Raw genomic sequence first — 25,947 nt, 5'->3', positions numbered from 1 at the left:
AGAGATAGAAGATTACCATGTAGGGGAAATATTATTTGACATATACTTTTTACATTTATGCTAAAATATCAGGTTTTTTGAAATTTAGGGACTTTATTTTTAGGGATTTAGTAATTTATACATATTTACAAACAATTTTATTTTTCATTTAAAATTCATTTATTTTATGGTATTAAAAGTGTATATAATTTTCTATTACAAAACAATCAAGCTAAATATGTTATCAACTTATCAACACGATATATATGTGCCATGCTTGTATTATCAGACCATGGAGTATTATCACAAATCAAATGCAAAATCATAATATGAGTGTTATTTTCCAGGATGTAAAAGCTCAAATAAAATTAATTATTTCCCATAGGATTCAGCTCTAGTCCTGAAACGGTTTTTAAATGTAAGTAATGATACATTTCAAGAAACCTCATATGATCTCTTACACCAAGTTTTCGAATAGGAAGTTTTATTCTTCGAATTTCAGATTGATCAGATGATTATGGACCCAAATGTAAAGTATCAATGCTTAAACAAATGCAATTCCTAATTGTAATTTTAATAACAAGTTTTTCATTAAAATCTACATTGATAATTGAATTGAAATACATAATATGTTTATATTAACAGATCATTTCCCTTAACCTAGCGGAATGATAAATATGACTATAAGTTAAATATGGGAATAAGCATTTACTCAGCCCACATTGGAATCTTCAATAATTCTGAAAGAAAGTACAAATATCATATTTTTTCAAAGGAAGTAAATTGATATGTTTAAAAACTGAAAATTATAACACATGTTTCTTTGCAGATGCTTTTGAAACAGATGAACCTGTGGCTTCAAATTCATGCTGGTAAGAACCAGACAGTATAACACTAAAAAGTCTATATACATGTATACAGGTAATATTGCAAGCAAGAATTTAACTCGTTTGTGTTGTTTCTGGATTTTTCTGTTTTGAAAAAAATCTACATAACCAGGTATAATGAAAATGCTAATTCAGATATTGTCAATGATCTTGTTTTTTTTGTTTGTTTTTTCTGATGTTTAATTGTGCACAATGTACTAACGGCAATGCGATAAGAAAAATACTAATTTGGTGTTGCTTGTTCTAGTGGATGAAAAAAATAAATAGAATTGCAAAAGACAAATGGATTTTTTTTGACTATATATAATATGGATAGGGCCCTATTAAGTACCTATCAAAATATACATAAAGAAAAAAGGGAGGTTTCATAATCAAAATTGTAACAAGTAATTCAAATACTGTATTTTAAAGTATATTTTGAACAAATCTTTAATTAATAATTTTAATTTTATAATATTTAAGGCAATAACAAACTACAATTAGAAAACAAGTTATTAGTTGTCAGATTAGATATTGTTTTTTATGTATTAAAAAAAATATACAAATATTAACTGATCTTTAACTAAAATGTTATTAAAATTTTATAAATGTAGTAAACCCACATTGCGCGCCCTCAGGTGGCTCGGAATAACAAAGCTTGATAACTTCTGATCTGTTCTTCAAGTCAGTCTATTCTAGGGGTGTTAGCTGTCGAAAAAATATCGATATTTTAATAGATATTTAAAACTAGGTACCAATATACGAATTAAAATTAATTAAATGGTTTTTTATAATGTTTAAGAAATATTTAATTTTTTTGAAAAATATCGATATATATATAGATGCATAGGACATTGTTTACTATTATTAACCTAACTTTATTAATAAAGGTTATGTTTTTATTGCACTGTTATTAGTACTTTTTTTAAAATGTCTGATGATGAAGTGTTATATGTTAAAAAACAAAAAACAATTCATTATGGGTCATTAGAAGATTCTGAAAGAGCCCGATTAGAAGCAGGTCAAGATAATGATGATAGTAATGATAGTGCTTCGGAGCCGGGGGCTCCTCCACCTCCTCCAGATGAATCTAATGAATATATGGGCCTTGAAGAAGCTATGTCCCGAGATAAACAAGCTTTATTAGAAGAATTTGAGAGACGTAAAAAAGCTCGATCCATAAATGTTTCAACTGATGATGGTGAAGTTAAAAGAAATCTTAGGCAACTAGGTGAACCAATATGTCTTTTTGGAGAGGGGCCGGCTGAACGTAGGAGCAGATTAAGAGACATTTTAAGTCGATTAGGAGAGGACTCAGTAATTCGAAGGGAAGCTGAAGAAGAACGGAAGCAATTTGAGAAAGATCAAGAACAAACCTGGTACCATGAAGGTCCTGATTCGCTTAGAATTGCCAGGTAGTATTCACAATTATTTTTTTAAATGTTTTATAATTAATGCAAAAATTGTTTTAGAATGTGGATTGCTGAATATTCCCTGCCAAGAGCTAAACAACGATTAGAAGATGCTAGGCGATTTATTGAACTTCCCGCTACTACTAAAACAGCAAGGTATTGTTGCCAAATATGATTTTCTTTATTTATTAGTTATTTAATTATAGATCACAAGAACTACAAAAAAAACTTCAGCAGATGTCAATTCATTCTTCTCAAATAGGTGATACAAGACCAATATCTTACTGTTCATTTAGTCCAAATTCTAAGCTATTGGCTACAGCATCTTGGAGTGGACTCTGTAAGATCTGGTCTGTACCTGAGTGTGAATTAAAACAAACTCTTAGAGGCCATACATGCAATGTAGGAGCTATAGTGTTTCATCCAAAAGCAACTATTTCACAGGAAGAAACTATTTGTAATATGGCTTCTTGTGCTGCAGATGGATCAGTGAAATTATGGGATTTTAAAGGAGATGAACCTATTGCCGATATAGAAGGTCACATGCCGCACCGAGTGTCAAGAATTAATTTTCATCCATCTGGCCGGTTCCTGGGTAAATAGGTTTAAAATTTATCTATAAAATTATGGATATAACACATAATAATTGTAACTTACATAATTAGTTATTTGAACAAATATGCTGATTCAAATGATCTGTTGTTTAAAATATTATTTAATGTTAAATTTTTTAGGTACCTGCTGCTTTGATAATTCCTGGAGGCTATGGGATTTGCAACAATGTACTGAAGTTTTACATCAAGAAGGTCATGTGAAACCTGTTTACTGTATATCATTTCAAACTGATGGGTCAGTTTGTGCAACTGGAGGTTTGGATTCTTTTGGCAGAGTCTGGGATTTAAGAACTGGCAGATGTATTATGTTCATGGAGGGGCATCTTAAATCAATTTATGGTATTTTGTGGAAATATTTACTTGTACTTATTGTAAAAATATTTTCTGTAGGTATAGACTTTTCCCCTGATGGCTATCACATAGCAACAGCTAGTGAAGATAATAATTGTAAAATATGGGATTTGCGGAAAAGAGCTCATATATACACAATACCAGCTCATAATAATCTCATATCAGATGTTAAATTTCAAAAGATTGAAGGAAATTTTTTAGCAACTGCATCATATGATAATAGAGTAAAATTATGGACAAATAAAACATGGCAACCCCTTAAAACATTATCAGGACATGATGGGAAAATTATGTCTTGTGATATTTCTGCTGATAACAATTATATTGCCACTACTTCATATGATAGAACATTTAAAATATGGTCACCAGAATGAAAATAAAATCTTATCTTGCTCAACATTTATATTTATTATATAAATTCATAATGAAATGTAATACTTTTAAAATTCAAATAAAAACAAATTCAGTTGGAGGCAATATTTCTTATTTGCCTAACTGCAGCAACATATTTGGCTGTATAACCCAGGCTTTGAGTTTGATATTGATCAGCTGGTATTTTTAACAATGATGACAACTGTTGTAAGTTATCTGACAGTAATATACCCAAATCCTGAAGGACATTTTTAAGGTAATCTGAAAATTGAATTTTTGTTTTTAGTAATTGAACAGGAATTGACAACATAATAAAATCAACGACAATTTAAAACTTACTTATATCATGAGCTAACTGTCGACTAGCTGGTTGGCTAAGTTTACAAATGGATAAAATTTTATCTGTAAAAGAATTACAAGTTCCTCTAGCCATAATGACTAAAAACATTCTTGCCAAGGCACCCTCGGTATCTGAGCTTTCTGCATATTCTTGATCTACAAATTTCAATGCACAAGCTAATGATGGATTTTCACTAAATAAAAACGGCTCCAAGTGCTGAGGTAAGGTCATCAAATACTGGCCAATCTGAAATATTTTTAAAATAAAACATGCATCCCACAAATATTCATTTGAAGATAAATTATAAAGTTATAAAAATAAACACAAATAATATAAGTCATCGATTGTAATACTTAAATACGAAAGAAATTACATGTATGTGTGACTTTCACATATTAAACCAAAGAAGCAAGTGAAAACATCATTTCCATTATTTTTTTAGTTTAAAAAAACAAAACATTTATCATAATTTAAATTGTCACTAATGGCAATCTTTGTTCTTATAAAAATGATAAATAAAAATTTGGATCACATTTGATTTTATCCGCATAATCTTGAAAGGAATTTTGTAGGTAATATGTTGTCATTTAAAATCCGTACTTATCAATGGAACTAACAAAAATAATGAATCCCATTCTTTAAAATTACATAAAGTACATAGACATATATAATTCTGGAACTCCCTCTAGAATTACACAGAAAAAATAAAATCTGTGTTGTTAGAATAGATTGAACATAATATACAATTATTACAAAAAATACGATTCTTCCGTGCCTACAAAAATTGAAATATGTCAATATACAGTCTTAAAATAGTACCTGAGTAATATATTCTTGAGGTGAAAAGCTGTAATCAGGCATATTTGAGTTATGTAGTAAAGAAGTATCAAATTGTGTCCATGTTTCAGGATCTGTAACAACGTCTAGTTGTTTAGAAATTGGTCCAAAAACAACTTGATATGTTATATGATGTATATCAATACATAATTTAGAGAACTCCGACATTACAGAATCCATAAGTGAAAGTTGTGTACCTTCAGTTACACATTTTATCAAAGACTGAAACTCGCGAAGATTGTCTGAATCAAGTAGCAAGAGACTATATTTGATATTGGTTGCTTTCTTGTTGTAATCCAAGACCGTCGCAGTTAAGTCTTTTTCTAACTGCTGCACTTTAAGTAGGACCTCCCCTGTATATTGTAATAATGACAGACATAATTGAAAAGTGTTCCAGTCTTCTTCAAATTTCTTAGATCTGTCTATTTGTCTTAAAGCAACTCTATAATATTGACATGTTATTTAATATTAACCTATTGTAAATGTTTATTTTATCACTTTCTAACCTGAAATAACCAGCATAATTGGAGAAAAATGCTTTTAAAGCTACTAAGAGCCCACAAAAGCCACAGTTTTCAGTAAAAAGCTCACATCGCCCTTTAGCCTCTAGAGTATAGTCAAATGCTTGACTTATGCTTAAACCTAGTGCTTGAATTGTTTCAGGCAATTCATCCTTCATACAGTGTATGTTATTAAGATTTTTCATTAAGTTCGCTTGTTCATATGCAGCATATTTACATATATATACAACTAAATGTTTGTAAATTGCCTTTAAAAAGTCGAGAATTTTAGCATTATCCACTTTAGCTAAAATATATACATAAAAAAATTACATTTGTTTTGTTATATTTTAAATTACCTGTTGGGTTTTGTTCAATAATATTTAACATTTTTTCACAAAATTGTTTTGTAGTCTCTTTAATATCTTGGAGGAAAGTTAACTTATCTGAAGTTTGTTTAAGTGTAGCATCAATACACTGATTTAAAGATGGATCCAAAGAACTTAAAACATCTATATAAATTGCTATTAAAATATCTGTAGGGGATTCTCCAGCAAAAACCTGATTAATCCATTTAGTTTGACTGTGCCAATTAGATAATAAATACTCATAGTAATTATTTATCCAATGAATAACTGATTCATCTTGTTCATGTTCCAATTGTTTTCTCCACATTTTCACTAGAATATCTCGTTGACAATTTTTATAATATTTCATTAATTCTGTTTGTCTTCCTATAGAAGAAAAAATGCGAACAAAAGCCAGTGATTTTTCTAAAACATATTTCTTAAATGTTGTTTTTTTCAGTAAAAAATAATTTTAAACCTGTATTGTAAGTTGTAAATGCTTGAACAATAGTTGGACTAGCAATAGCTTCTAATCTATTTTTTAAACCTTCTAGTTGTAATTTCCTATCTTCATAATCAGCCACATTTATTAGCAATTTTAAAGAATTTTGCATTCCAAGTATTTTTGCCGATATGGCCTCTATATTTTTTGAATCAAATATTTCTTCTAAATCATTAACTAAAATCAAGCAACAAAATAACTAGCTATTATTATAAAAAACATTAGCACTATTTCTACCTAAAATTGTCCAATTATCACTTTCATGTAAACCTTGTTTAGCAAGAGTTAAACTGTTTTTCATAATATCCAATTTTTCAATTGTATTTATACTTTTCCTAGTATCCTCTTCAATTTTTATAATCTCTCCCTTTACTTGTTCCATTTTATCTTTTAAAATCATAGCTTCTTGTTGCAACAACTTACTATCATGTACAATTTTAGGTAATGAAGCCAAAACATTTTGACTAGTATTTTCTAAGGCATTATTCACTTGTTGAACATAAAGCTGAAGTTTCATTACTAAAGCCATTGTATAATTGTTCTATAAAAATTCAATTTAAGCCATTTAAGCAGTATATACAAAGATACAAAAACATTTACATCTTTCTTTTCTTGGGTTTCTGCTACTTTCAAAACATCATTTACCCAGGCTTTTGTATCAAAATTATCATTAGAGAAAAGGCTTATATCCTGCAATAATTTATTGTTAGAGTACACTATTATATTTTAAAGTATACTTGCCATTTTGTTATAAAATAGTAAACAAACTATACTCGTTATTCTGTGACACTAATTCTGTATTCAGTCATACAAAATAGTTTGAGCTGGCTTTGACATAAATCTTTAACCTAACATTTAGAAAGATTTATTTAAAAGTCCAGCAACTAAACATACATTTTAAAGTAAAATATAGATTTGTTCATAAGTAGCATTGAAAATAAATAATATAAGAAAAATATGACAATTCTAAGATTAATTTTGTAATTAAAAAACAAATGTAGGGGTGATACTTTTATTAATATACTACCAAGGTGGATATTTATTAGTCTCTGCTTTTACAGACACATCACTTTCCAGTTCTTTCAGTAAATGAAGAACTTTTTGATACAGGAAAGAGAATCTGCAAAAAATGTATTTAACAAAACCAAAAAATGAACTTAAAAAATTAACATACTTGGTCCCAGGTTTACAAATACCTAAATGATCGAGAGGAATTTCGAAATATTCCCCAATTCCTGTATTACCCGAATTCCGTTCTACCAATAAAAAATTGAATTTCATGGCGCTTACAACAGTTGACTTGGTTTCGACGAATGTTACGACCTTTAAAGGTATTTCTTGAGCAATCTTTAGAAACTTTTCGTGAATTGCTGTTAGTTTGGGGCAATCTAAAATGAATGATAAATATAATTAAGGAGTAATTATATTAAAAAAATAATTCATTTTCAGATAAAGAATAATACTTACCTTCTCTTAGTTCTTGCACCTCAACTGATGGCCAAAGTACTAACGACACAGCATTGCTTAAATTAGCTAATTTAGACCCTCTATGTGGAGTACTATAAAAAATTACACCTTTGGTATTTAAACATATGTTTTTCAAAATGCTATTTTCACTTTCATAAGCTACAAATAGGGATTACTTTTAGGATATAGTATATTAGAAACAATTTAACATACCTTTACATAAAATATTTTTAACTATTAGTCCACCCATGGAATGCGTAACCCATACTATTGGCCTATGTCCAATATCACATTTTAGCAGCATTTGCGCTAAATTGTCGCTTCTTTCATTTAGAGTGAATTTTTCTTTTTCTGTAGGACATAAAGGCGTCCACATTGATAAATTTGTATCATAATTTACTCCAATTATTCTTATATTTTTACAATCATTCCCTAAAAAATAAACACTGTAATCATGCAAATAATACTTTTTTTAGCTTTGAAGATTTGAAATTACAAGTCAACAGATCATGCAAGCTAAGTATAACTCCCCCTATCTAAATTGAAATAAAAATTATATTAAATATGAAATGGTTATAGAGTGTTGTAAGACAAATTTCATCAGTAAGTTATATGAGTGTTGATTTTGACACTTTAGAAGTACTGATAGGGACACAGTTGACGAAGAAAGTTTAATATAGAGGAGGTTCAAGAAGAAATAAGAAACTTTATAACCATATAACGACCATTTATAAACAGAAAAATGCACATATTGCATTAACCAGATGATGCTCCTTCTGACTACTTGTTTCGATCGAGTTTATAAGGTCTGAATCAGCAACAAAATAAATTGATTCTTGAATAGCGCCATAATATGCATTAAAAAATATATTTAGAAATATTAGATAATATAATAATAGATAATATTAAGTACTGTAAATAGTACACATAGTACAAAAAAATATCAAAAAAATCACAACAAAATCAAAAAATATCCATTCTTGTTATATGAAAGTGTAGTTATTCAATACCTAACCAGTCTTTGGGCCAACAATACGTAAATTCTTCATAGTTGTCATTGCTGGAGACTTGACAGTCATATGCATCTAAAGGGCATGTAAATGGACCACTACACTCCTTGTTCGCATTTGATGGTATATCATTCAGAACTACTTCATAGCTGTCTATGGTAATTTTGTCGGTAATATCCTTTAAAAATTCTTTGGTCGTTTTTCTTTTTTTCTTGGCGGGAACCGGCTTACTTTCAGTTTCAGGTAAAATGCTTTCTAAGAAAATAAAAATTTGCTTCAGAATTAAAAATAGAAGTATTATATACCTAAAGAGTAAACAATTGTATTCTTTCATAACATATGAACTTCTTACAATACAGGATCTTGCGGATATAGGATCGGGAAGGTGCGCTTGGAATTAGGCATCACGGATATACAGACTCAATCTACACAGTATCTTACCTTTAGGTTTACGTTCCCCCTTACCAATAAGTCCCACCAGGTTATCATCTTTGGACCTTTGCCTCCAAGTGAAAAATACACCTCCAAGTAAGCCATGAACAAAAATCACATCAATTTCCTGGTTCCTGTTAGGTAGGTGAATTGGGTGTAAAACATATAAATTGCTAGAGTATTGTGCAGTGTTATTTTGATCCAAGTTAGCAAGAGCGCGGGCTGCTGGTATTGAAACATGTATGTCTTCGTGATTGCACCATTCTGACAAAACACCTATCCAGCCTAAAACATATTTAGCAAATGTTTTTTAGCAATAACAAACAAAGAGAATACTAATAGAGGGGTCATCAACTGTTATTTAACGGTATCCATAAAGTGAATTGGTGTATTTAAGTATTTGAAATCAATAATACAGAAGGGAAAAATGGCATTGATGACTATAGAATCAGTAAACTTGACTAGGTTTCAAAAGCATTAGCCTAAAGTTGTATGCTTGAGAAAAAAAAATTTTAGTTTTGGATGAAAAACAAGGATAATTTTGAGAAAAAAATAGATTCTCTGAAGCTCTGATTGTTATTCTTCTATAAGTTCATATATTCAATCTTTCCGTTATTTATTCATTCAATTGCTATCTACGCCAAACAGATATTTAAGACGTTTGCTGTCTTATTGCAAAGTGGCATCAGAGACACCAATGTGAGTCACTCATAGAAGCAATTCATATATATGTATAGTAGGTAATTGCAAGTAATTCAATATATCAGTAATATATAGTACCAATATATTTTTTATATGTTACCATACCAAACTTTGACAACAATCATCAAACACAATTATATAACATATTATAGCCCTAATACTAGCATAAAAAGTATATACTTCCCATGAACACATGATTTGGGAAATACATACCGATGTATTAATCCCATACTCACCTTGCTTGAGTATTAATGCAAATACAACAGAACAGTAGTAATAAATTAATTTGTAAATTAAGGATGTACTAAGCATATCTATTTTAAGATGCAATTATTAAAAACATAAAATAAATAAACACATGAAAAAGTTGCAATATTTCTGAAATTCCTAGTTACCTGATATGTGAAAGTATTCTAACAACTGCTTATTAAAACTCATATATGATAAAATTTGACACAATTTTATGGTAACATAGATGTTATCAGAATATCTTTTATATATCTCCATAAGTAGAGGTAGTCCATTCAGATTTGCAATATCTGAAGAATAACGTTCAATACTGCAATGATGCAATAATGATTCCAAACACATTGGTATGATTTCCTTCTCTGACTGAATAAATTTACTTAGTTCCAATGCTGATGAGTCATTATCAACAATATGACTACAGTCCTACAAAAAAGGTTAAAAGAAGCATACATTGTACATGGAATTGAAAATACTTACTTACATGATCAAAGACAAAAGCTTTAGATAGGAAATATCCTATGCATGGATGCTGAGACTTATCATACAATGTTATTAAAAACTCCCTCATTTCATTTATAAGTTGGTCTTTATTATAGTTATGATATCTATAAGGTGGCTCTAAAAAGAATCTTCTATCTACATTTTTTGTTCTAGCTAAAGTCACTGCACTTTGAGAATCTATCATATTTGCAATTAATGCATAATGCCAATTATCCAAATAGTTTGCTTTTGCCAATTTACCTAATGCCTTTGTTCTACAACATAAACATGTTTCTCATTTCAATAATTACACTTTACTTACTTTAGTAAGTTAGTAATGAATCCAAAACAACCTGTAATATTGATTATTGTCCTTTGCAACTGACAGTAATCTTCTAATATAAGCAAATTTTATAGAATCAATTGCCCATCTAGTAAATCCATTTTTATTTGAAGGAGTAGGTTCAATTTCTAATGTTTCCTCCTCAAAAGCATCTTCTTTTAAGATACAATGGTCGAGTGATCTTATCACAGATGTATCAAAAGCATTTTCTAATACATGTTTGGTATGCTTCACTTGATAATAGAACCATCCTACACTAGTAAAAATATATTTTTTGAGCCATTAGATCTAGTTATAAAGGTTTACTTTAATTAATTAGTTAAAAAATTCAATGTTATCAATCAAGCATTTAACAGCAGCTTACCTAGACCCTATAAGTGCTAATGTAGAATATTTCATAAAAATTCTATGCTCTTTCCAAGTAGTTTTCAGTGGCATTTAAATTATTGTTTACTAATCTTTCACCTAACCTTAAATTAAGATATACATTATGTCAAAATTGTCAATGACAAATTTGACAAAATAAAAAATTAATGAATTAAAATTGTTATTGGTCATATTAAAATTATTTAAGGCATTTTTGATCATATGTTTTTATTTATAAAACTCTATCACAAATTATTTTATAATATACATAATAAAAATTTTAAAATTTGTTTTCCAAATGAGATTTCTGAACAAATTTGACAAGCATGTGTACCAACAATGTATTAAATAAGGATGTGTCAAGTTTAATTTTATAAATTTTTCGGGGCAATTTTTGCTGTATCTCCTTGCTGGTTTTAACTGGGAGCTATTTCAAAATCGCTTGGTATGTCAACTTGTTTTTCCCAGTTTAAAGTTTTCAATAGAAATAATCGTTCATCTGCTGAAATTCCAGTTAAAACCAGTTAAGGCTCTGTCAACCAGTTTGCGGTGGTTTCAGTGTAGTTCATCGGCATTGCAACCACGCCATTTTGCACCTATATCACGTTTTTTGGACTTTCTTTCCATTAATTTTATAAAAAATGTCTGGAGAAGAGACATCGGCAGATCGAAATGTTGAGATATGGAAAATCAAAAAACTTATCAAAAGTTTGGAACTGGCCAGGGGGTAAGAACATTTATATGATGTGGCATTGGAAAACATATTGGCTTAATGCAATTTTAAATCACCATATTAAATTTTGTTGCATTATTTTATACCTTCACAATGTATTAAGGATTATTACATTTGTTTGGTCATAATAGTTTAATTCATATAATACATATAATTACTTTATTTTCTGTGACTTTTTTTGTAGAAAGTTTGATTGCAATGATTCTTATATATTATAGAAAGTTGCTTAATATTATAATTAATTTAAACAATTTAATTTTAGAAATGGGACAAGTATGATATCTCTTATTATACCTCCAAAAGATCAAATTTCTAGAGTAAGCAAGATGTTAGCTGATGAATTTGGTACTGCCTCAAATATTAAGTCTCGAGTAAATAGATTATCAGTTCTTGGTGCCATTACATCTGTACAACATCGATTGAAATTGTACACAAAAGGTTAGTGTCTAATTATATATTTGTCAATATATTTCTATATAAATGTATGTTTTAGTACCCCCAAATGGTTTAGTTATATATTGTGGTACTATAGTTACTGATGAAGGAAAAGAAAAGAAAGTTAATATTGATTTTGAACCATTTAAACCAATTAATACATCATTATACCTGTGTGATAACAAGTTTCATACAGAAGCTCTGACAGCTTTGCTAGCAGATGATAACAAATTTGGCTTCATTGTTATGGATGGTAATGGTGCTCTTTTTGGAACTCTGCAAGGTAACATATTTAGGAATTCTTATTTAATTAATATTTTTTGAAACTCAACCGTGTTTAATTATGGGTATTGTTTTTAAGGTAATACAAGGGAAGTGTTGCATAAATTTACAGTAGATCTACCTAAAAAGCATGGTAGAGGAGGTCAATCTGCTTTACGTTTTGCTCGTTTGAGAATGGAAAAGAGACATAACTATGTTCGAAAAGTAGCAGAAGTGGCAACTCAATTATTTATTACTAATGACAAACCTAATATTGCTGGTCTAATTCTTGCCGGTAGTGCAGATTTTAAGACTGAACTTAGTCAATCAGATATGTTTGATCCTGTAAGTTATAAATTGTTCCTTTTAGTTGAAACCTTATTTTGTATTTATTATATATAATTTTAGAGACTTCAAGCGAAAGTTATTAAGCTGGTAGATGTATCATATGGTGGTGAGAATGGTTTTAATCAAGCCATAGAGCTGGCAGCAGAATCTCTGCAAAATGTTAAATTTATTCAAGAGAAAAAATTAATTGGAAGGTATAATGACAAAGACATTTTCATGGGTTGTAATTAAATTTTATGCTTTTCTAGGTACTTTGATGAAATAAGTCAAGATACAGGTAAATATTGTTTTGGTGTTGAAGATACACTAAAAGGTTTAGAACTTGGAGCTGTTGAGACACTGATTTGCTGGGAAAATCTTGATATTCAAAGATATGTTTTGAAAAATCACACTACTGGAACTGAAACAGTACTTCATCTAACACCAGAACAAGAAAAGGATAAGAGCCATTTTACTGACAAAGAAGTAGGTTTTATTTGTGTGTGTTTGTGTGATAAGACATTTTTTAAATGAAATTACTTTTTATAGAGTGGGGTTGAATTGGAATTAGTAGAATGTCAACCATTATTAGAATGGTTAGCGAATAATTACAAAAACTTTGGTGCCACCTTAGAAATTATCACAGACAAGTCCCAAGAAGGCTCGCAGTTTGTACGAGGGTTTGGTGGAATAGGAGGTTAGTATTATTTGTCATTGTCATTTAATGTTCTGTTATTTTTTACTCACGTCGTAAATTTCTATAAATATATATTCACATATCTATTTAAATTATTTATGCAATTTTGGTATATTTCGAACCAAGCTGAAAAATTAAATATTTTGAGGTAGGTTTTCTTAGAGCTTGCATATAAAGAAAATATAGTTACACCTTTTGCTTGTGACTAAATTTTTAAAGATTAAAAAGATGACAAATATATACCAAATTCATTTAATTAAGGTGGGAAATTAAGGCAAGATAATATTAAAGCATAAACATTTCTTGGTCTGTAACATTAATTTCTTATTAAAGCTTTATGAAACTACAAAGGTACATATCCTAAAAAGAATATTTTTTTAATTTGTGCTTTAGTATCTATAATTAAGTTATTAACATGTGTATTTATTAACATCAATAACATACATTTGATATTGACAACATCGATATTTTTACACTTATTGTAATTTAACATGAGATTCATTAGCTTAAGGTAAGCATATGGAGTATTAGGTGAACTGTATTTTATAACATATTTATTATATATTATTGTTAGTTTATTTTTTAAACTAGTATTAATGATATCATTAATTTTTTTAAAATTACAGAGTCATTATATTCTGTGCTAACATTATCTTATTAATCTTAGACTGAATTAATTACCTATGATTCGTCCACTAAATATCTATGTTTGTTGTCATTTAAAATGTGCCACTTTGATATCTTTATCTTTAATATTTATATAAGACCCTTCCTAAATATATAAAAATAAGTGTAGAACTATTTTTGTTGGTAACATTGGCTTGATAGGTAGAATTTATCTGTGAATCTATTTTTGGAATTAATCTAACACTACAGAATTTACAGTTAATTGAATCATAATACTAACAAAAAGCTTGTTTACGGGAATTTTAGTACCTTGATTAACCACGTAACTCTTTTCTAATTTTACGCTGCTTATTGGACACCTTAGGCATCCTTCGGTACAAGGTTGACTTTCAGTCGTTACAGGCTGATGAGCCGCTTGACGACGTCGATCTGGATGATTATTAAATGCGTAGCTGTAGTTAAATGTCTGACGATCCAATATTACCCCAATGAGTTGGTTCAGTTGTTACCTTATTGGTTTAGATCAGACATTGAGCTACAACTTCTATCAGCATCTCATCTTTAAGGTACAGTGTTTGGTGTTGTAGCACGTAGATTAATGCTTTTCATTTTGGCATGAAATTATTTGGCACAGTAGGTTAATTAAATGGTACATGAACAACTGATAGCCGAACTGGGTTCAGGTCATAAATAATTAAGACATATTTCAACACATACATCTGTTTTTGAGTATTTTAGAATTAGTATTTAAGTTAATGTTTTTTTTTAATTAGTTTTATTATTTCTATTGTGCTATTATTTCTAATATGTCTAATATTTAAGACATCTAATATACATTTGTTGTCAATTGTTGTTTAAATTATTTTATGTTCTCAAACACTTAGTTCCTAACAATACATCTAATTGGATTTAATAGCACATCAGTTAATTGTTACCTTATTTTATTTTGTATACTTTTTGGAATCCTTTCAACTGCATTTTTCAAGCGAACGTGTATATATTGACTTTGAATATCTCCCTGTTCTGTTTTGTTAAATTTAATGCATTATTTAAATAGAGGATTGAAAAGCCTAGCCTATCGGTAACAACCGAGTGTTCCAATTATTTTATTTACACCAAGAATTGACTCATCTTGTGCAATACTAGTAATTACTGGGCAATATCTTGGAACATTGGTCAATACCAGTCATAATTGAAGAAGATAATATTTAGAAGGTGAATTTAAATTGTTTCAAGTAATTTGATTTTGCAATGTATGGTAACATATTGTTATAAAATCATATCTTGTCTTACATGTAATATTTTTTATTTTTACATTTTTTTTTATTGTTCAAGAAGTGTTTATATTTCTTAGCTTAAGAGTTCTTTCTGAAGTCATGTTTTCAATTTTTCATATTTATTTTTATTTGTGGTCTCTGAGCATTCCTTTTTTTAAATGCAAGTTTCTATATGCTGTTTGACAAAATATTAAATAACAGTGGGAATTTATTCAAAGTATGTAGTGATATATTTACTTACGTATTACATTTGTTTATATTATACATATCAATATTTATGTATTTTCCTTATAGGATTGCTGAGATACAAAGTGGATTTCCAAAGCCTTCAATTAGACGAAAATTTCATTGAAGGAGAATTTGATCTAGATGATTATTAAAATACCTCTTATCGAACTGATATATAAATAAATTTAAAAGCAGTTGTAGGAGTGGTGCCCATAGACAGTGCGCGGCTCATATCGCTCACATCAACGTGCAAAGACCAAGTTAACTCGAGTCTGTTTTTTATATAATTTAATATATCTGACTTAACAGTTTCTTTTTTGTTAAGAATACTTTTCCAATAAATCTACTTTGTTTTTCGTTATTTAAATTATTTACTTACCAATTTTGTGGTGTTCATAAAGCTCAAATAAATACTTTGTTATGCAATTATATGGTTACAGAAAGATTACAGGATGTCACTTTTTATATTTTACAAAAATACATTGTCCACCAGAAGTTTATATAGACCTTTTTTTGATACTCGAACCTATGTTAACATTTCATAATAGATATTGTTTTACTAAATTAATTACAACAAAAATTTATTTCAAGCATGCTTTGGAATTAAATATTTTTAATAATATCAGTTCAGTTATGTAGTGTTAATTGACTTGATTAAGATTAACCTATTGAAAGGTTTATTGTGCAATTTATTGGATAAATACGGTAGCAAACTTATATTTTCGATGTTAAATCCTTCAAGGAAGTTAGTGATTTGAATTTCAAGAAATAAAAGTAGTGAAATTTTCATAATTTGACAATTAGTTTGTCACATCGAAAATTTTAGTTTGAAGGTCTATCAATAATGTGATTTCAGATCAAGAGATATAGAATTACAGTTCATTTTAATATGTATATATTTTTGTTTATGTTATTGGAATTATAGATTGTACTTTCACTTTTATTGATATTAGCAAAAAGTTGTGTTTCCAAATGCATTTGCCTCAGTAGTCTTGTGTCATTTACATTCCTAGGTAGTGGCCACTACTCTTATAAAAGCTGATAATTTTTTCTAAATTTTTTTATTAACCCTTGAAAAAAAAACACTTTTTTAAGATAAGAGAGTTTCAGTATTGATTCTTATTACTGTTACAACTCAAAAATAACTTTTTTAACAATATGGTGTTTAACACTGTATTGGATATAAACATCTTAGTATTTCAGTTTATTTATTATATGGTATAATTGTAAAAATATAATAAAGTTTTTACATATATGTATTTTTATGTACTAATTTTGTTAATACCCTCCTATTACCTGAAACTTAGATCACTAAACTAGTACTTAAGTTATTTATTTAAATATATTTACTATTACAATTATAAATATAGCAAAAGTGCAAATTCATTCAACAAATAACACAAAGTACTAAAAGGACAAAGGTTCAACAATAATTAATAAAGTATGATTTAATCTACATAGCTTCTTGTTTGGAGATATTGGGGCTTTTTTCTGGAACATTAGGCAGATTAATACATAATTTCTTAAACCTTGTTTCCAGGTCATCACTGAGGCCACTATCATCATGTGGAGGCGGTTCATCTGTATTAGTATTAGCAATATCACTATCTTCTTTCATTAAATCTTCTAGTTCTTTTTCTAAGTCTGATGTATCATCAAGAATACTAGTAGGACGGGCTAATGCTGATTGAATGTCTTCGTGTTGATCTAACGCCTATAAAAAAATAATTTATATTTAACATTAATATTAGAATAAAAATTACATCTGCTAAGTCAGCCAAAGTATTATCCACAGCCTCTTCAACCAATCCAGTTTCTTTGTAAGTACTGTTGAATGCATGCAAAGCATTTTTGTAAGTACTCCAAATTGTTACATTTTCATGAGTTCCTTTCAACTGCTCTAAGCAGTTCTGGATGTTTAGCAAAGCTACTGATTTTTTTTCTAGTTGTTTTTCCAGAGCATGTTTTTTAATCAGACTGTTTTTGGCCTAAAATATAATTGACATATATATGATTCAAAAAAATGATGACCTACCATCTGTTTATGATTCTTTTGTAGATGACTCTTTGCCTCTATGATACAATGATCAATTCGATCTTCCAAATCTTCAATGTTATTTGACAAGATTTGCTCATTTTCCTTCAGTTTATAAACCCCTATATCAATATCTGTAATATTCGCAGAACCTCCATCTTCACTTACTTTAATTACTAGAGAATCTAAATCATTAATATTTGTTCCAGTTATTGTTTTTATGGCTATCTTTTTTTGTAGATTTAAATTATGCAATAATAATTTAATATTATCTGCATTTGAAATATCCTTATTTAAAATGTTTAATAAATCTTTAAAGCTCAGTAATTCATTTCTGTACTTCGCTGGTAGTTGTGCCAAAAGTTCTGTACTTTTACTATTTATAACATCAATATGCACATAAACAATATCTTTTGTTGATGTTGTAAAAATGGTATTCTTGACTGTGTTGTATGACCAATTAAATGGCCTTTTTATCATAATATCAGTAAGCCAACCACTCCAAGTTATATTACACTTCTTCATAAAAGTATCTTTAGATTCAATTTCATAGTTTCTAGCCATATCATCAAGTACCTCTTTAAGGCACGGTGGTGGTCTACCATTTCGTATAAAAGTATTGTTCAAAGACGCCAAAGAGAAAAAATAAATTTCGTTTGCTTCGCAGTAAGTTTTAATTATATATTTCCATGTGGAAATTTTATCAGCCCAATCCTTAGGATTAACACTTTTATTCCTTAATGGAGCAAACAGGACATTTAAGCGACTCTCATCTTTTAACGGAGATGGAAGCTGGTTATCTTTTATTCCAAACATAATTATACTAAAAATACGACTGCGATCATTATTTTATTTTGTATTGCAATGACAGATAATTTTAGGTTAGTTACTGTTCTTTATAATTTTAAAACTGATTAGTTTGTAACTGTTTTAGTTTGTGTTGTTTTTTCTATGGTTTGTAATAGTTGTTTTACAGTTGTAAAAATGTTATTAAAATTCATGTGAATAAACAGTTCCTGGTTAATCAATAAATTATAAAAAAATGTAATAAATTCAATATAAAAAATAAAAACTAACGTTGGGAACTATCGACTGTTTAGTAACTGAACTACATTTTTATTGCTCCTATTGTTGTTTCATTTGACTACTTTCAGTTGTGACTAGTTCATTCGAATGTTTTATATGTTTACTGTTATCAGTTAATACGACCATACACTAATAAATTACTAATAATCTAATCTACTGTCGCAACTACTTCACGACTACTTCAATGAATAATTCATGTTTACTCGTTATTAATTTGATAGTGACTAATACTTTTTCTTGATAAATAGTAAAACAATTTTGTTTAACAATACTACTATTTTTTTAATTTAAATTTAAATTTTTTATTTAAAACTAACAATTTTACTATTTATGTTACCTTGGCTATATAATAGGTAATGTAATGTAACGCCCTTTTTCATTGTCTATTTTTATTTTCTAAGTCTCTCAATGTTTATTCATGTCTTTTCAATGTTAAAACTTCTTTCATGAAGATTTTAACGCATAATAATTTAAAAATATTCTTGATTAACGATAAAAATAATTATTTGATTTAAAAAGGGCGCGGTAGTTAAATAATTGATAAATATTAGGTGTGCTGGGGCATAGCCGTAAATATATGTTTGTGATACAAATGTGATTAGCCCAAAAGGCAGTAGTGCAAAATCAGACAAGGAAAATGATCCCAGTGACGCCAGTAACCAAGCTGGATAAGAATGGATGTTTTCTAGGATAATCTTCAAGTTGGCCACTCGACATTAGATAGGCTTAATGCTGAAGACCGTGATTCGGTGCCCACTTTACGTAATAGGTCCAATCCAGATAAACCCTAGTTGGTAAAAAAGGGGTTTTGGAATATAAAAAGATTACTTTTTTTACTTTATTATATTATCTACATTTTATTTTATTTATTATGTTATGTTATTAAAAACTAACAATTTCAAATATTAATAAAAAACCAAAAAAAATTGGGGTCGTCTTTTCTATAACCCAGTTGTAATTTTTTCTATGATTGTAATCTAATATTCCGATTGAAATACAACAATCCTAATATAGAAGGTATACCACACAATATACTTTGCGTTATAACCATAAAATATAACCGCAAATATAACAGTAAAACATTATCTATATTTTCTTTTCATGAGTTTATAATGGATAGCCATGAATGTGAAATTGATAAATATATAAAAGATTTGAGTATACCTATTTTGGAGTCAATCGAAAAGACAGAAATAGAAAAGTTTCAGCCCTACTATTTACGTTATTATGAAGATAAATATTGTGTGGAATTTAACAGAGATGGTGTTAATAACGATGTTTTATTGAGATTTCATACCAATAGGATTGTTTTAATATCACTTGCTAAAGGCCATGATGTTATTAGACAAGAAAAAATAATTGAAGGCATAAATTTTGAAGTGAAGGGTGTAAATCGTACTGAAATTTGTTTATCGGGTAAGAAGAAACATGGTGCGAAAAAGCTTAGACAAGATTCAGTGTTGTGTTATATTAAGTGCAAGGATGATGACAGAGAATATCCAGTATATACAAGCGTACCAGCTTCCTTTATAGAAGTGAATTCACACATATTAAAGGACCCACATTTACTTGTTAGTGATTATAAGAAACTTGGGTATATTGGAGTTCTGTATCCACAATGTTATGGACCAAAATCTATGTCAGTAGATGTTATGGCAGAAAAATATAAATTGTTGTCAGAAAAAGAATATGAAGATTACTTGTTATCTAACATACCAAATAAAATTATAAATTAATTTACTTTGTCATTGTTAAAAGACCATTGTATAATTATAGATTTAAATTTAGAGTGAAGTTTTATTAAAGCCTAAGAAACCATTAGTAATATGTAAGAGTTATTGTTTATAATTTAGTTTTACTTAATGGAGCAATCATTTTAGTTAATTTAATATTTTGTAATTTCCTCTACTTGAAACCACCAAAACCATATTAAATCTGTTGTAGATTAAGTACAAATCTAATGTTTAGATTAAATTATTATCAATTTTGACTAAATTATGATCCAAGAGTTCTTGTTGCTCTTTCTTTTGGATCATGTTTAAAGCTATGTTCCAAAATTCCTGGGTTTTCAAATTTTTTAGTGAGGTATTTAATATTAGCCAGCACATATACTGCTAATAGAAATCTATTCTATTCCTTTTTTAGGCCACTTAAGTATCCTATCTGATAATTAAAAAAATATGTATTTGATAAAACTGACATAATTGTTGTACCAACCTTTACCTTTTTCACATCTTTCAAATTCATTAGATTAGAACATTCAAATAAATTAGATTTATAAAACAGTACATCACAAACAATGGGTGAGCGTAAAGATAAAATGAACGGCTATATATATGGGCAGTAAATTAAAAGACTAGAGGTTGGGTGGGAGAAGTTGGCGCGATGGAACTGGATAGAACGGCCAGGGAAACAATAATTAGTTGAGGGTTAATACAAAAGATTCATGTTGATATAGCAATACTTAAATCCTATATAGTAACAACTCTTTTAAGATATTAATTAGTCTATTACTACTGTTACTTGTGAGAGTGTTTTGAAAGTCATATAATCTGTAAGGGAAACAATTCGCAGTTTGGCAGTGAATCAGAAGCCATTAGGTGACCATGTGTAAAATAAAAAACAAACAAACAGTAAACAGTGGCGGATGGGAAGAATGCTAAGTATAGTAAAGGAGTCATTCAACTCAATTCTCAACACTGTGGAATGCATGACACATACCTGAGAGACTTGCCCTGGAGTGACAAGTTGGACCGGGTTATGTGGGACTGCCTCTGGACTTACCAATACACTAAACCGAAACCGCCTCACAGTTGACCCCTATGGATCACTACTGCTACCGCATTAAATTTGGGGATATGGCACCCGCTGATCGGGCAGCCGTTATTGGGCACGAGGGCCCGGCGATTCTATTGATTCGCGAACCTGAGTTAACACACAACTGGGTACTGTTGTATGGGGGCAAAAGTTATGACTGTAGCGACGGATGAGGTCGTTTCAGCCTGGAAAAGGGGGAGAGCTTAGTGGTGACGCGGTGCTAAGCTTCCAGCATGTCGACCAGCTCGCGAACAAGCGCGTTTTCAGAAGAACTTGAGCTGAGTTGTTGTTTGTGGAATGATTGAGATATGAAGTGCTTGATTTCTGGAGTGTCAGTTTCCCTATGAATTTGATTATTTCTGACAAACCATGGAGCGTTTAATATTCTCCTGAGGAGCTTATTTTGGAAAACTTGAAGCCGTTTGACCTGGTTGGGTGTAACAAACTTGAAGTAGACATTAGATCCGTAGAGGAGTACGGACCGAATTAACATCTTGTAAAATAAGCATTTGATGGAGATGGGAAGTCTGCTAGAAGGGCAGATCAGAGAAGATAGCAGGTTTGCTATCCCCGAACCTTTTTGGATTGCTTTCTGGATTTAGGTATGCCAACCGAACCGCCGGTCGAAGTGAAGACCTAGGTACGTGACGTTATCCAGCCATGGAATTATTGCGGTGTCGATCTTAAGTTGTGAGACGCGCAGTGCGTAACGCTTCTTGTGGAAAATGATGGCCTGGGTTTTCAGGGGGTTGATTTGCAACCTCCAGAATTTGAACCACTTGACCGCATGATCGAGCTGCTTCTGTAAACGTTCATGAATTGTAACTTCGAACCTGGCGGCCGTGAAGAAAGCAGTGTCGTCAGCGTAAAAGGCGACGTCAGTATGCTCTATTCTCGGCATATCTGAAATAAAAAGCTTAAATAAGGCTGGGGCCAGCGGGGAACCTTGGGGTACGCCAGAATCGATTTGTTTACGACTGGAAAGTGATACTCTGATCTTGACCTGGAAAGATCTGTCCGAGAGATAGACCTTGTCGAAGGCTTTGGTTAGGTCCAGAAGAACTGCTCCAAGCTTTTTACGTTGGTCAAGAGCATGATGGATGTATGCAGCCAGACGGGAAGCTCGATGGACGGATGAGTGGTGAGCGCGAAAGCCGAATTGTTCATCTGGAATGATGTTGTTTTCCTTTGTGAAAGAGTTGAGAGCGTAGAGTATTGCCCTCTCGGCAAGCTTCGAAATGGCGCTGAGAAGGCTGATAGGCCTGTAATCAGATGGAGATGATTTTGCTCCTTTCTTGGGTACAACCGCTATATGTGCGTGTTTCCAAGACGCCGGGAAGTGTTGTAGTCTCATGATGGAGTTAATGATGTTTGCCAGTTCTGCGAGCTGCTTATGCGGGAGCTTTTTTAACTGGGTAATCGATATTCCATCGAAACCTGGAGATTTTTTGGTTTGAAATTTGCCGATCATAGTCTGTAGAGACTTTGGAGACACAAAATGGTTGAGAAGGAAGGCGGGGGTTACTGATCTTTTGACGGAGTTGGATTCGTTGATGACAGTGTCAATGTCTTTAGCTTTAGTGTTCTGTGCTGGTGGGAGGCATTTCATTTGAGCTTCGTAGGTCTCTGCAAGGAGCTCGACTTTTTCTTGGTCAGTGACTGCGAAATTTCCTCTAACCGCTGACTTCAGGGGAGGGATGACATTGTGCGTCTTCCCCACGAGGCATTTGGAGACACGCCAGAAGGAAAGGGGGCCATCCAGCCTTTGGTCCGCGAGAAATGAGTTCCATTTCATTGCTCGCCAAGTCGAGACGGCCGCCCTTACCCTCTTGCATGCTCTGTTCGCCTCCCTTTTGTCTGCAGCATCAAGGGTGAATCGAGATAATCTGCATAAACCGTTTTTGATGCGAATTTCACGTTTAAGAGAAGCGGGAAGGTTGTTTTTCCACGGCTGGGGTTGTGATGAAATTTTGACTGTGGCAGATTCGTGAGCAGACTGAATATCGCGAGTTAGCTTGAGTACGGCTTCCTCGAGTTGTTCTGGTGTGTTAATTTTCGGAATTGGATCGGATTTCAGGAGAAAAGATTGGTAGTTTTTCCAGTCGGTTTTTTTCTTGAATCTTGTTAGTGGGACTTGAGTGGTGGCGCAATTTCCGAGTTTGAGAAGGACCGGACGATGATCAGAGTCTAGTTCGTCAAGGACTTGAACTTCGGAATTGCGATTTACGTCTTGAAGAATAAAGAAACCAAGGATTCTTGCTGCGCCTTGAGAGACTCTACTAGGGTGATGGGTGGGTTCATCTGGCAAGGCAAGACCGTAGCCCAGATCTGCACTTAGAGCTACGATGGCGTTACCTGCGGGATTCGCTCTGGAACACCCCCAGGTGGGGTGGTGGGCGTTACCTATTATTTTCGCCACCTGTAAGTCGCCACCTATTATTTTCGGAAATTTTCCTTCGACGAGTGATCGGTATTCGGCATAGTTGAATGCAGATTTCCTGTACAGGGATGTAATCACAAAGGGATGTTCTTGGATATCGATTTTAATGGAGGTTGTTTCGAAGTTGTTTATTGATAACGATGGAAGGAGCTCGGGTTTGACTCCTTTTCTGACGAGAATGGCGGTTCCACCGCCTCGACCCGGAGTTCTATCGTTTCTGTAGATAAAAAAGTATTCGAAAGAGAGACGATGCGAAGGTTTCAGGAAAGTTTCCTGGATGAGCACGATGTCGACGTCATAGAATGTCATGACGTCTTCCAATTCCGCTTGCTTTCCGCGTAAGCTATTTGCATTCCATGTCATCAGTATAAGAGATTTCGGAACAGCCATTGCGAAGAGTTAAAAGGCTGCTGGAAGTTATAGAGACAGGTAAGTGTTGCCGATTAGGCGGCGACATTTGGAAAAAGACGAGCAAGTTGGTGAGCCAGGGCGATCACTTGCAGGAAAGCCTGCGGGTCAGTAAACGCCTGCATTGTGGAGTTAAGGTCCGGTGTATTGGTTGGAGCAGGAGTTTGAGTTGGAGCAGGCTGAGTGGCGCGGGCTAATTTTTGGGCTAGCTTCCTGCCACCTTGGTTACTCCATGCAGAACCTTGTGGAGGCCTGGTTTCGGTCGGAATTTTTGGTTTTCTTGGAGCAGGACGGCAGCTGCAACCGCTGAAGTTTGCGGTATGAATTTCACCGCAGTTGCTGCACTTTGGAGGAGCTTCTGGGATTTTGGTACAGGATCTAGTGTCGTGATGCCCGTCACATTTGACGCACCGTGGGGGGGCTCGGCAATATGAGCTGGAGTGCCCGAAAAGCTGGCAATTGAAGCACTGCACTGGCTGGCCGTTTCCCCTCTGGACCTCGACCTTCACTGTCATGACGCCGAGTTTGGTCATATATATGATCTGTCACTCTTCGCGAGGGACCACTACCTAAACAATTGGTAGTTCTATCCCGGATTTTAATTTCCATCTTTGCACAAATTTGGGATGGAAGCCTTGATCAAAGAGAAGTTCACGTACTTCGTCAATGCAGAGTGATTCTGGGAAGTTTTTTATTATTACCCGGAATGCTCTCTCCTCCGGATGACAGAAGGAATGGTAAGGGTAATTCCTTTCCTCGAGCAGGGTAGTGAGTTTACGGTAATTGTCGCTTGTGGCGACGAATAAGAAAATGCCCTCCTTTTTGTTTCGGGTTATAATGTCTATTGATTGTGCCTTAGTAATTCTGATGAGCTCCATGAACCTCTTCTTGTCACGGAGCACTATAGGCGGAATTTTTTCCTTTGGGGGACTTTGAGAAACAGTCGCCGAAACGGTTGGCACTGTTTTTGCTGTGGAGGTTAAGACTTGTTTAGTGGCCTGGCTACTTACCTGCGCAGGCTGGGTTGGTCTTGTGGTAACTTGTTTCGGTACTGGCTGTGGGGCCGTCTTGGTGGTCGGCTTGTTTTGCACTGGTCTGGTGGCAAATTTTGTAATCGAAAGCTGTACGTTAGCCTTGGCTTTCGATTGGGTAGATTTAGTGGCCGGCTTGGCTACCGGATTGGGTTGTGATTTGGGAGCCTGTTTTCCCTTGTTGCCGGCCTTCGGCAGCTGGCTTTCCTGAGGTGGAGTGACGGGCCCTCTTTTCCTTTTTCCCACCAAGGTGAAACCGTCGTCTGAGTCTTCAATTTGGTCTGACTGTTGTGCCGGTTTAGCTGGTGCCTGGGTCTGGGTTTCTATGGCAGCGGGAATCTTTACTTCCATGGCATCTTTTTGATGCTTAATGAAT

At 32.0% G+C, this 25,947-nt stretch overlaps 6 protein-coding genes across 12 annotated transcripts; 3 read left to right on the top strand and 3 right to left on the bottom strand.

Moving 5' to 3' along the window:
• Positions 1 to 43: 43 nt before the first annotated feature.
• U4-U6-60K (U4-U6 small nuclear riboprotein factor 60K) lies at positions 44 to 3,694 on the top strand. 2 transcript variants are annotated; one of them, XM_076394361.1, is made up of 8 exons: positions 44 to 397; positions 482 to 757; positions 809 to 900; positions 1,837 to 2,260; positions 2,318 to 2,413; positions 2,464 to 2,852; positions 2,992 to 3,210; positions 3,262 to 3,694. In XM_076394361.1, the coding sequence occupies exons 3-8, from the start codon at positions 846 to 848 to the stop codon at positions 3,594 to 3,596; spliced, it is 1,518 nt and encodes a 505-aa protein (XP_076250476.1). In that variant the 5' UTR covers positions 44 to 397; positions 482 to 757; positions 809 to 845; the 3' UTR covers positions 3,597 to 3,694. The 2 variants fall into 2 exon arrangements, with proteins under 2 accessions (XP_076250476.1, XP_076250475.1); XM_076394360.1 differs by lacking the exons at positions 44 to 397; positions 482 to 757; positions 809 to 900 and having other exon boundaries at positions 1,509 to 2,260.
• Positions 3,606 to 6,996, bottom strand: Cog7 (conserved oligomeric Golgi complex subunit 7). 2 transcript variants are annotated; one of them, XM_076394354.1, is made up of 10 exons: positions 6,862 to 6,996; positions 6,721 to 6,810; positions 6,358 to 6,661; positions 6,097 to 6,297; positions 5,631 to 6,044; positions 5,278 to 5,578; positions 4,969 to 5,213; positions 4,754 to 4,845; positions 3,934 to 4,180; positions 3,606 to 3,855 (listed from the first exon to the last, which is right to left on the bottom strand). In XM_076394354.1, exons 1-10 carry the CDS (start codon positions 6,862 to 6,864, stop codon positions 3,686 to 3,688), a joined length of 2,067 nt encoding a protein of 688 aa, XP_076250469.1. In that variant the 5' UTR covers positions 6,865 to 6,996; the 3' UTR covers positions 3,606 to 3,685. The 2 variants fall into 2 exon arrangements, with proteins under 2 accessions (XP_076250469.1, XP_076250468.1); XM_076394353.1 differs by having other exon boundaries at positions 4,754 to 5,213.
• Positions 6,997 to 7,118: 122 nt separating this feature from the next.
• Positions 7,119 to 11,290, bottom strand: LOC143190199 (protein SERAC1). 4 transcript variants are annotated; one of them, XM_076394357.1, is made up of 10 exons: positions 11,168 to 11,290; positions 10,814 to 11,054; positions 10,462 to 10,735; positions 10,127 to 10,403; positions 9,039 to 9,314; positions 8,598 to 8,852; positions 7,801 to 8,019; positions 7,588 to 7,746; positions 7,295 to 7,508; positions 7,119 to 7,240 (listed from the first exon to the last, which is right to left on the bottom strand). In XM_076394357.1, exons 3-10 carry the CDS (start codon positions 10,663 to 10,665, stop codon positions 7,144 to 7,146), a joined length of 1,701 nt encoding a protein of 566 aa, XP_076250472.1. In that variant the 5' UTR covers positions 10,666 to 10,735; positions 10,814 to 11,054; positions 11,168 to 11,290; the 3' UTR covers positions 7,119 to 7,143. The 4 variants fall into 4 exon arrangements, with proteins under 4 accessions (XP_076250472.1, XP_076250470.1, XP_076250471.1 ...); XM_076394355.1 differs by having other exon boundaries at positions 10,814 to 11,059; positions 11,168 to 11,287; XM_076394356.1 differs by having other exon boundaries at positions 9,063 to 9,314; positions 10,814 to 11,059; positions 11,168 to 11,284.
• A 197-nt stretch (positions 11,291 to 11,487) lies between these two features.
• Positions 11,488 to 17,013, top strand: eRF1 (eukaryotic release factor 1). 2 transcript variants are annotated; one of them, XM_076394349.1, is made up of 9 exons: positions 11,488 to 11,614; positions 11,684 to 11,896; positions 12,165 to 12,340; positions 12,396 to 12,620; positions 12,699 to 12,943; positions 13,007 to 13,140; positions 13,195 to 13,411; positions 13,475 to 13,622; positions 15,821 to 17,013. In XM_076394349.1, the coding sequence occupies exons 2-9, from the start codon at positions 11,811 to 11,813 to the stop codon at positions 15,904 to 15,906; spliced, it is 1,317 nt and encodes a 438-aa protein (XP_076250464.1). In that variant the 5' UTR covers positions 11,488 to 11,614; positions 11,684 to 11,810; the 3' UTR covers positions 15,907 to 17,013. The 2 variants fall into 2 exon arrangements, with proteins under 2 accessions (XP_076250464.1, XP_076250465.1); XM_076394350.1 differs by lacking the exon at positions 15,821 to 17,013 and adding an exon at positions 14,614 to 14,777 and having other exon boundaries at positions 11,496 to 11,896.
• Positions 16,943 to 19,061, bottom strand: LOC143190195 (charged multivesicular body protein 7). The gene is made up of 3 exons (XM_076394351.1): positions 17,790 to 19,061; positions 17,518 to 17,742; positions 16,943 to 17,468 (listed from the first exon to the last, which is right to left on the bottom strand). Exons 1-3 carry the CDS (start codon positions 18,603 to 18,605, stop codon positions 17,208 to 17,210), a joined length of 1,302 nt encoding a protein of 433 aa, XP_076250466.1. The 5' UTR covers positions 18,606 to 19,061; the 3' UTR covers positions 16,943 to 17,207.
• An 843-nt stretch (positions 19,062 to 19,904) lies between these two features.
• Positions 19,905 to 20,662, top strand: LOC143190196 (protein Abitram). Its single transcript, XM_076394352.1, has one exon. It carries the CDS (start codon positions 19,988 to 19,990, stop codon positions 20,609 to 20,611), a length of 624 nt encoding a protein of 207 aa, XP_076250467.1. The 5' UTR covers positions 19,905 to 19,987; the 3' UTR covers positions 20,612 to 20,662.
• The last annotated feature ends 5,285 nt before the right edge of the window (positions 20,663 to 25,947 follow it).

Source organism: Rhynchophorus ferrugineus, unplaced genomic scaffold, assembly GCF_030347505.1.
Source record: "Rhynchophorus ferrugineus isolate W39M unplaced genomic scaffold, kcgeb_rfMv2 rfM2, whole genome shotgun sequence".
NCBI lineage: Eukaryota > Metazoa > Arthropoda > Insecta > Coleoptera > Curculionidae > Rhynchophorus > Rhynchophorus ferrugineus.
Note: the sequence above shows the minus strand (reverse complement) of the source record. Positions and strands in the feature narration are given on the sequence as shown.

Bases quoted from the DNA above. Each gene is read 5' to 3' on its own strand.
- U4-U6-60K (XM_076394360.1), top strand. From the start codon at position 1,776: ATGTCTGATGATGAAGTGTTATATGTTAAAAAACAAAAAACAATTCAT. The intron at 2,853-2,991 runs GTAAATAGGTTT...TAAATTTTTTAG, and splicing joins TCCATCTGGCCGGTTCCTGG to GTACCTGCTGCTTTGATAAT. The intron at 3,211-3,261 runs GTATTTTGTGGA...TATTTTCTGTAG, and splicing joins GCATCTTAAATCAATTTATG to GTATAGACTTTTCCCCTGAT.
- Cog7 (XM_076394353.1), bottom strand. The intron at 6,662-6,720 runs GTAAATGTTTTT...GAATTTTTATAG, and splicing joins AAACCCAAGAAAAGAAAGAT to AACAATTATACAATGGCTTT. The intron at 5,579-5,630 runs GTAATTTAAAAT...TATATATTTTAG, and splicing joins TATTGAACAAAACCCAACAG to CTAAAGTGGATAATGCTAAA.
- LOC143190199 (XM_076394355.1), bottom strand. From the start codon at position 11,241: ATGCCACTGAAAACTACTTGGAAAGAGCATAGAATTTTTATGAAATAT. The intron at 7,747-7,800 runs GTATGTTAAATT...CCCTATTTGTAG, and splicing joins TAAAAATATTTTATGTAAAG to CTTATGAAAGTGAAAATAGC. The intron at 7,241-7,294 runs GTATGTTAATTT...CATTTTTTGCAG, and splicing joins ATTTGTAAACCTGGGACCAA to ATTCTCTTTCCTGTATCAAA.
- eRF1 (XM_076394349.1), top strand. From the start codon at position 11,811: ATGTCTGGAGAAGAGACATCGGCAGATCGAAATGTTGAGATATGGAAA. The intron at 12,341-12,395 runs GTTAGTGTCTAA...TGTATGTTTTAG, and splicing joins ATTGAAATTGTACACAAAAG to TACCCCCAAATGGTTTAGTT. The intron at 13,623-15,820 runs GTTAGTATTATT...TTTTCCTTATAG, and splicing joins AGGGTTTGGTGGAATAGGAG to GATTGCTGAGATACAAAGTG.
- LOC143190195 (XM_076394351.1), bottom strand. From the start codon at position 18,605: ATGTTTGGAATAAAAGATAACCAGCTTCCATCTCCGTTAAAAGATGAG. The intron at 17,743-17,789 runs GTAGGTCATCAT...ATTATATTTTAG, and splicing joins AAAAGAATCATAAACAGATG to GCCAAAAACAGTCTGATTAA. The intron at 17,469-17,517 runs GTAATTTTTATT...ATTTTTTTATAG, and splicing joins CTTTGGCTGACTTAGCAGAT to GCGTTAGATCAACACGAAGA.
- LOC143190196 (XM_076394352.1), top strand. From the start codon at position 19,988: ATGGATAGCCATGAATGTGAAATTGATAAATATATAAAAGATTTGAGT.